The following is a 9,157-nucleotide window of genomic DNA, read 5'->3' as shown; positions in this document are numbered from 1 at the left end:
TCCCTGGTGAAAATTTTAGGAGTCGACTTGGCACAGCCCATGGCCCAGGCCCATGCGGGCCCGTGGGCCAAGCCTTGGGACAGGTCAGGCCGTGTATCGGGCCAGAGCTATTTATTTAAAAAAAATTGACAAAAAACTTAAAATTTTAATTTTATATGAATTGTGTGTATAAAATTACTTATATATAATAATTAAATAAATTAGTATAATAAAATTAAAAAATATATATTTATTTTATTAATATATTATATACTATATATTATTATATAATTATAATTTATACAATATTATATAAATATATATAAATAATATATATGAACCGTGCCGGGCCATACTGAGCTAGGCTGCGGGCTGGGCTATGCCAGCCTATGGGCCACGGACGGCACAGCCCGCTCGATCGTACCGGGCCGGCCCGTAGACCTAAAACCCCAGGCCCAGCATACACCTAGTTACCACGGGATTGAGTAAAACAAAATAACCAACAGAGATGAATTTTGAGTTCATACCAACGTCCGAGGAAATAGGGTTGTTCATGTCGCATCTGATTCCAATAACAAACTTGGTCGGCCCGCTTGTTGACCATTAATTTGGAATTTCAAGGTTTCACCATGTGAAAATCAATTCGCATAGGGAGGCCAACTGCCAAGTGCCGAGCAGTATTAATCAATGAGTAGAAAAGGAAGAGAAGTAACGAGGCTGGATTTATTTATCGTGCTGCTAGCTTATACACTTTTTTTCAGTAAACAGCTTAAACAGTAATTGGATAAGTAACCTTGTATCAGTGTATGTCACACCATAAATCCTACATGAAAAGACAAAAAACGTTTAGGAAAATAAATTCTTTTTAGAGGAATCCTTAGATGAAATACCACTAAAGTAATTCGTATTACACAAACGGTATACAAAATGTATAGGCTAACAGTTAAAATATTCTAGATCCATAAGGAGTAATTTAATCAATCTTTAATACTTTTCTTGGTGGAGAATCGAGGATCTAAGTTGATGGGGCAAGTATTCATGTGCTCTGGTGCTCCAGCGAGCGTTTCAGGTCCATTTCAACTTGGTGAATTGCCCATTGCATACCTTCCAATTTCTGTTAAAGATAATGAATTAGCATAACTAAACAAGCTGAGAATGATCAATTTATGAGACAGAAAGTACCTTTACAATATCATGGTACTGCCTCGCAATAGTATCAAAGTGAGGATCAACACCCTGATATTCACGAAGGCGGGTAACCTGGTGCAAGATTGAAATATGAACTTTTAGATAATCAGGAAACAAAGTGCAGGTGCAGGTGGGCGGGTGCATGTGTATATCATAAAATTGAGTTTCTAAGGAACCTGAGAAAAAGACATGTCTTATTGGTTTTTTGTTCAGCATTTGTTGCTATATACAGAAAAAGTAGCATCAATTGCATCTAGGTTTACAAAAGCTTCTGCACTCTAGCTGAACACATCATTAAAAGGAATCTATAATTTAGCTGTTGGGATTGCAAGATCCGCATAACCATTTACTATGGATGCTCGCAACCTGCATGGTCGATCCATTTCATTAACAATCTAAAGTGTTTATCACCTGATTTCAGAAGGCCATTACTTGATTAATATAAAACATGTTCAAAATGAAAATGTAAAAATAAAATTAAAAATAGCATATAAAACATATTCAAGCACTCAACAGGCAAGGTGTATTTCAGGTTAAGAATTCAAGACCCTGACATGGACTTGTTTGGGCATGGAACTAATATATAAATTAAGGTTTTCAATGAGCACACTACAAATCTTTCAACAATAAATAAACATTATGGATGGAACTGAATATATAAATTAAGGTTTGCTGATAAAAAAAAAAAGACTTGTTTGAACTTGCCTCAAGGGGCTTAGTTGGGGGCCCAGGGGTGTAGCCTCTAGCCCAGCCACCATGCTTAAAAGACACAAAAAAAGCGCAAAATTTAACAAAGGCGCACACTGCACACCTGGACCGAGGCGCAAGGTGCACTAGGCACGCACCCTTCTAAAGGGGCTGCACCTGGCCTAGGTGAGGTGCAGGCCCTAAAATGCACCTCACTTGTGCACCTAGGCACACCTTTAAACCGCTAAGTAGCATCCCAAAAGGGAATAGCAGTTTTTAACACCCAGCACTGCCAATTGTCAACTCTCAGTAAAATATCCCTTTCTAACATGACAAAAAGCAGAATCCTTCACTTCCTGTTTTATATGTCAAAGTTTTACTAATTATCAATGCAACCCAAATCAAATGGATAGGTATAAATGGCTGATGTAGATAAAGAAACTTTAAAGTGGAGTATATATAAATCTGCCTTTTTTTTTATCAGCATATCTATAAAGCTGCCCTGAAATTGAATTATCTAAAATTGTAACAAACTGAACAACAGTAGAGATTTACTGTGACATAAAACATTCCGAGGGATCATACCACTTTACTGTATGCAATGGAAGCTTCTTTTGTAGCCTCTAGAAGATATTTCCTGCAAATAAGAGCCTAGTTTATCAAACCCCCTCTTCAGACTAAGTATTATCATATTGATAAGCAGCCACCATTAAGTACCTAATCTTATGGAGGGCTGGTATTGAATCTTGAGTATAAGTATCCCGCAGGATAAGATGCTCCAGAGCCCTGAGACCATGTTCATTCAAATTAGAATCTATTAAAATGGTTCCATGCATATAATCAAATTTGAATAACAGATAAAAGCAATATGTTTTTTTTTTCATTTTATACTAGTATTAGATTTAATATATAATTATGGTAACAATAGAAAGAAAGAGGAAAACATGCAATATTCTAGCCGGGAGAATAAGAGGCCTGATATTGAATCTTGAGGAGACTCTATCCAAGCCAGCTTTCTTGCTGTTGAAAGAGACTCTGAGTACAATAGGATGGCCTTCTAATTCAGATTCCAGTCCTTGGAGACTAGTTCATTTTCCTAATGATATCCATGAGATCACAAATTCCTTGAATTGTTCTTTTAGATGGATTCCTCATGAGCTGAATTGTTTGGCAGATGCCTTAGCTAAACCTGGGGTGGACAGGGTCATTTTGCATAGTACAAATTTTATGCCTTCATAGTTCCTGGGTGTTTTTGCTTTTCGTATTTGATCGTACATCCCCCCCCCCTCTTTGCCTTGCATGAAAGTTACTTTTTACCAAAAAACAAACAAAAAACGAATTCTGTGCATATGTGTTGGAAGAAACTTTCAATCGCATAAAATTATCCCAGACATCCTCAAGTTTGGCATGAGTTGAGAAAGTTTTAAACAGTATGAATGGTGAAAAACAACTCAATTTAATGTTAATACATCAAAAGTAAGAACAGACCTCAATTTCGCATTCATTGTCTCACACATTTTGCAAAGCCTTGTTTTTCTTAGTTCATCCTGTTCAGTAAATGAAAAAGAAGAATAAATTAAAGTTTACATATTTAAATAAAACACCCAAAAATAAATAATATATATTCAAGATGTGGTGAATAAGTAGTAAAGAACTAAAGATAAATCCGAAATTGTCATCTTTCCAGAGAGGGCATTGGGTAAGAAATAAGTATCCATTAAAAATTGATTCAAAAGTTGAGAACTCACATATTGATGTTGGTGTTGCAGCTTCAAATCTTTGACAAGCTTAATAAGCACTGCAAGTATCTGTTCCAGGACCTAACGTGGATATATTTATAGGTAAAATATCAGTAACAGCAAATGCCAGCAGCAAGCCAAAGCAGAAGTTCAAAAATGCCAACTGTGTGTTGCACATTGATTTTACAATCCCTGTCACCATATGCACCTGCACAGCTGCACGAGAGAGAGAGAGAGAGAGAGAGAGAGAGAGAGAGAGAGAGAGAGAGAGAGAGAGAGAAAGAGAGAGAGAGAGAGAGAGAGAGAGCATACATTGTAGTATTCAGCAAACTTCCTATCTGCTGAATAGAGATCTTCTCTCAGAGCAGCCTCTTCCCTTTCAATTTCCTCAATAATTAACTTTACTCTGCCAACAAAAATATCCAAGGGATTGAAATCATAAACTACCAGATTCATAACCATAAAATGAAATGAAGAATATATCTAAGATACATAATAATTAATAAGCCAAATCCTCCATAACCTACCATGTAACCATATATACTCTACAAGCTATTGTCGTATCAGGAAACAGCTAATTAGGCAGTCCTCATATCAGAAAGCACATGATTGCATGGATGGTCAAACCAGACTCAGTTTATGATTTCACATCTTGTTAACTGGACTGAGTCTTAAATCACTGAGCATAGTTTTGAAGGCAATGCCTAGGCAACAAGGCATCCAAGGAGGGTTACCTCACCCAACTGCCTAGTTGATTTTTGTACAATGAACCACACTATTTTTTTATTTTCTGATATTATAATATTATACTTGGCATTATTACTCTAAATTATTCATTTTTTTTTAGTTTCTATAATGTTTTCATAATTTGTATGTTGTTTCTTTTCATTGCTTTCCTATTTGTTAGGGTTTGATCAACACACAAGTCAGTGGGCACTATGTTGAACCCTTGAAAACTTTAAAACCTGAACCGATAACTAAAGAAGAACTTGAAGCTTTTATCTCATCGACACACAAGAGCAACCAAGTATGTTTTCCAAGACAAAAACAGGGTGCCACCCCTTCTTTTATTTTCTAAATTTTTTCCTTTCCTTCCTTTCCACCCCTTCTTTTCTAAGGATAAAAACAGGGCTCAGAACCTATATTTTCGTCGTTTTCTATTCTTTTTCTTCTCAGGAATATGTTGATTTTCTATGTTTTGATATAAAATTTGTCCTTGTTTGATGAAAATTATTGGTAATTATTAGCAAAAGATGATTGCTGTTTGTAATGAAACCTAAGGAACTACCCTAGAATTTAGATTTTATTATTTAAAAAAAAAACCATTGCCTAGGCATCTAGGGAACAAGGTGCTCTCTTGTTGCCTAGCTTTTCCCTTGGCATCTTGACAACTATGTCACTCAGTTTGAATGACTTGGTATTGATCCCGAGAGTAATCTCATAGATCTTCAACACTCAAAATGTAAAATTTTGGAACTCAAAAATGAAATATGTAGAGAAAAACAAGAAAATAATACAAATGTAAAGTTAAAAGCAGAAGCCAGAAGCCTGAATGTTCTTTGAAGTTTGGTGCAAAACAACAAAGATTATTAGCAAAGTTGGGAGGAAGAGTGTTATGGGCCCGGGTGTAGGATCTCGTCACGGGTCGGTCCACGGGAAGAGCCTCTAGTTTCCCCTTGCCCCTCCCTTTGCATGCAGACCCTATCGTGGCGACCTAAGGGGTGATTTGTCCAAGAGATCACCCTAACTCTCCTCAACTCTTCTCTTGACTGAAATTCTTGGATGCCTTTATTCAATAATAGTGGCTCCTTAAATAGGAGATTACAAGAGTCCTGCTCTTAGGGAGACTCCTTGTTGAATAGGGAGACCTCCAACTCTATCTTGATAAGATAAGACTGATAAGATAAGATAAGTCTCTCTTAATCCTAATCTAATAAGATAAGATAAGTCTCATCAACTCTTCCCTGAAAGTGAATATGTTTTACAGTGCTGGTAAAACAAAAATCATGTTTCATTTTAGTCAACTAGGAAACATTCCACCAGGAATGACTACAACTGCACGGCAAGACCAAGAAATATACATTAAGCCAGAATAGACATTTTATAGTTGAATATACTGCTTTAGCATAGAACCAAAATTAAGACATGGCTCTTATATCAATTGGTGAAAAAATCAAATGGAGAAAAGGAATAACTAGACAAACCTTTCTGGAAGACGAGCACTTGAAATTTGGCTACTGGATGATGAGTCTGAAACAGCAAAGAAGCAGATTTTTCCGTCAACAGATATGATTTTGAAGGACTATATGTCAACACAAAATATCTATAATCTCATGTGTGTACTCTAACTGAAGACTCACCAATGTCATTCATTACAAAAGCCTCAGTTAACTTGTCACATTTTACTTTCAAGCGACCCTCAATCTCACAGGCAAGTGAAATTCGATATTCACCCATGTCCTACAGTTAAACAAATTTTAAAAACAATATCAAATGATTCATTAAAAATTTACAATCTCCTCTGAGTCAGAATTTAACAGGACTCCACATGCTTCAATATAATAGTAAATACTGATGGGGAAAATAAGTCAGAATACATTAAAGATGCATAAAGGACAATTAGAAATTTGATAATATGTTGTTAAGCACCTAATGACTTCTATACATTGACCTAGAAAGATCTACAATTTAAATAAGTCATGATAAAACCTAGCGTACCACAGTAAAAGGGGTTTGTTGTAGCTGTATTTGCCATAGATAAGCAGGAGTAATTCCAAGAAAGCGATTTGGAACTCCACCAACTCCAGGTTCTGCTGCATCAGTAGAACTCAGAGCAAGTGCATTATTTGTCACACTTGCAGTGCTGTTGGCTAGACCAGTTGTATAATTTGCTGAATTTGGACTTGAGCTGATTGTGACACTGGTACTTGTACTATCTAGAGAGCTCCTTGACATTATACTCAACTTGTCAATTTCTTCCTCATGAATTTCACCGTCCTTGGAAAGAAGAGGAAGCCTCAATCTTTGAGCTGCCTCTGCAATGACAAGCCGATGCTCTAGAGACTCATAAACCTGAAATTACCTAAAAAAGTTAAAATAATTCTTGTCAATTCAAAACTAATAGAACACAAAAATAATTAAGCATGACTTCCCTAAAATCTCTACTGAGAATTGCACTTTTGGCTCCCATAAATGACATGCATTTTAGCATATGTGCTTTCTGATTTAAATGTTTTCTTTAGTCTTCACCCACTTTATTCACAATAATCTTATCACTAGCTATGTACTAAAAGCCAAAAGTCTGAATCTAACATAAACAAAAATATTTAACTATTCCTTTGGCTGAAGAAATGCTACAACCTCCTTCAAACAGCATCTTTGTTTTCAAAGAAAAATATCACTCACGAAAACTTAATTTGGTAGTGCTGGCCAATTTTGGGTTCAACAAGACATGAAACCTGGACCTCCTAAGTCCGATTTGGAAATCGTCAACATAAAATTTCAAATGAATACTTCAAACGCCGATTAACACTAAAAATCAAAGAAAAAATGGAGCAATAGCATAAAACTATCACCTCAGTGTCAAACAATGAACGTAGACTAACATACTTCTGCGGTTCTTTTCATGCAAAATAATAGTACTAATAGTAATGAAGTGATAGAGTTTGAAGTCCTAGCAATTGAAACCTGAGGCGAGCTCTTCAAGCCAAGCTGGGGGTACAGACCATGAACGTCTCGGATTCCTCCAAGGTTCGCCACAGAAACTGCCTGTTGATACTCTTCCACCATTGCAATCGCCTCACAGTAGATTGCCTACAGAAACACGCCCACCTCAAGTTAGAAATGCAGACCAGAGAAAACAAAACAAAGAAAAATAAAAGAAAAAAACAATAATTGAAAAGTAAAACCCTAATTCAACAGAACCAAGAAAGAAGAGAAGGGGATAAAAAACACTAATCGTATAAAATAGGTCGTTACCATGGCTTCCAAATAACGCAATCTCTCTCTCGACAATTCCTCTCTGGCCTGCATTGACAGTTAGCAATCGAAGACAAACAGAAAACATCACGAACGATCTCGAGCGGGAAAAAATATAGATTCATTGAACGCAAGGAGGAGGAACAATGTAAGAAAATAAATAGAAAGTAGGGGTTGGCGTACTAGTTGGAGATCGTAATACGCAGATTTAGAGACCATGGATCCATCAGGAGCCAGACAATGTCGTTCCAACTGTTCGATCAGCTGTGTCACATCCGCAGGAAGCCCCTGCACTTGTAATCCTTTCGCCATATTCTCGGCTTCCCCCGACCGCCCGACGGAATTGGCCTGGCCTTCGCCTAAAATCTTGCAAACAAGAGAAATACTGCTTGTATAGGATCCAATTTCAAATTATTTGGTTTATTGCAGGCTAAGAAAAAAATAAAAAAAAGGTCATTTACTAAAACACTCCTATAATTTTATTAATTTTTTAAAATCCAACATATAGTTTGTGTTTTACTAAGACATCCCTACAGTTTGCAATCAATTTATTTAGTATATGTTTGGTTCCGTTTACATTTATTGAATAAACATTTATTGACGGTGTGGTGCCACATAGGCACCCCATCAGCAAATGTCTCATTAATTGCATTTGTATGTATCAAAGCTTCATTTTAGAGCTTCTTGTAACAAGTAGGCGTTTATTGGCATTTTGCTAATGTGGTGCCTAATGGAGCCTATGTGTCATAAACGCCCTCATTAAATGTATTTATCGATTTTGCAGTTACACAAACAAAATGTTTATTAAATAAACGTAAACGGAACCAAAACACTATCTTAATCAGCCTTCCATCCATGTCAAAACAAATCATTCTTAATGAAAGGTCGATTAAGTAAATAGATTGCAAACTATAGGACAGGTTTAAGTAAATATGTAAAACTATAAGATGTTCTAGTAAATGACCCCAAAAAATGATAAAAGAAAAGAAAGGAATCAGTGAAGAGGTTGTTGTTGATCCTTGCTCGGACGGTGTTGTAATTGGGTTTTTATATTGCAAATGGATTAGAATCCAATTGGGATCTACTACTCAATAGATGTTGCTCACACCCACATCCCACCTTGTATTAGAAACATCTCCCCATGAATCTATACTACTTTAAAAAGTATCAATAGTCTCAAGAATATTTTTGGAATTTTGTGATGACATAATTTACCCTTCTATATTTAAATTTATTGATAAAAATGGGGACAAATAGGGTAATTAATAATTCATATTAAATGAAGTGAAAAGAGTTAATTTTAAGATATTCAATGCATTCAATTATCTCTCATTAAATCCAACATTTAAGATATTGATTTGCATTCACCTTCATTGAATCATATATATAAGGCTTCTTTGTTTCTTCTCATCATTAAATACATACATAATAAATTAATAATTTCAATAACATAAAAACTTATACTTTTAAAATGTACCTGGAAAAAATAGTGTTTTCATCTAGGTGGTGGTAAGAAATTAAACCATTTGAGTCAAAGGGGCCAATCCATATTGCCACAATTAAATAATAAAATTCAAAAATATAGA

The 9,157-nt window shown here is 35.7% G+C and overlaps 1 protein-coding gene across 1 annotated transcript; it reads right to left on the bottom strand.

Annotated features, from left to right (window-relative positions):
- Window positions 1-824: 824 nt before the first annotated feature.
- On the bottom strand, window positions 825-7,966 carry LOC104612800 (AUGMIN subunit 4-like). Its single transcript, XM_010280378.3, has 13 exons — window positions 7,755-7,966; window positions 7,572-7,619; window positions 7,281-7,406; window positions 6,312-6,665; window positions 5,954-6,053; window positions 5,798-5,843; window positions 3,906-3,999; window positions 3,603-3,674; window positions 3,343-3,401; window positions 2,572-2,640; window positions 2,440-2,491; window positions 1,162-1,239; window positions 825-1,093 (listed from the first exon to the last, which is right to left on the bottom strand). Exons 1-13 carry the CDS (start codon window positions 7,881-7,883, stop codon window positions 1,016-1,018), a joined length of 1,305 nt encoding a protein of 434 aa, XP_010278680.1. The 5' UTR covers window positions 7,884-7,966; the 3' UTR covers window positions 825-1,015.
- Window positions 7,967-9,157: the final 1,191 nt, after the last annotated feature.

The sequence above is a fragment of the Nelumbo nucifera genome, chromosome 1 (assembly GCF_055504915.1).
Source record: "Nelumbo nucifera cultivar China Antique chromosome 1, China Antique-T2T, whole genome shotgun sequence".
Taxonomy (NCBI): Eukaryota; Viridiplantae; Streptophyta; class Magnoliopsida; order Proteales; family Nelumbonaceae; genus Nelumbo; species Nelumbo nucifera.
The sequence above is the reverse complement of the archived record's forward strand: the minus strand, read 5'-3'. Positions and strand labels throughout refer to the sequence as shown.

Excerpts from the sequence above, each read along its gene's own strand:
- LOC104612800 (XM_010280378.3), bottom strand. The coding sequence starts at position 7,883 with ATGGCGAAAGGATTACAAGTGCAGGGGCTTCCTGCGGATGTGACACAG. Across the intron at positions 3,675-3,905 it reads AGTTTGCTGAATACTACAAT|GTCCTGGAACAGATACTTGC; the intron begins GTATGCTCTCTC and ends TATCCACGTTAG. Across the intron at positions 2,492-2,571 it reads CCAGCCCTCCATAAGATTAG|GAAATATCTTCTAGAGGCTA; the intron begins GTACTTAATGGT and ends TCTTATTTGCAG.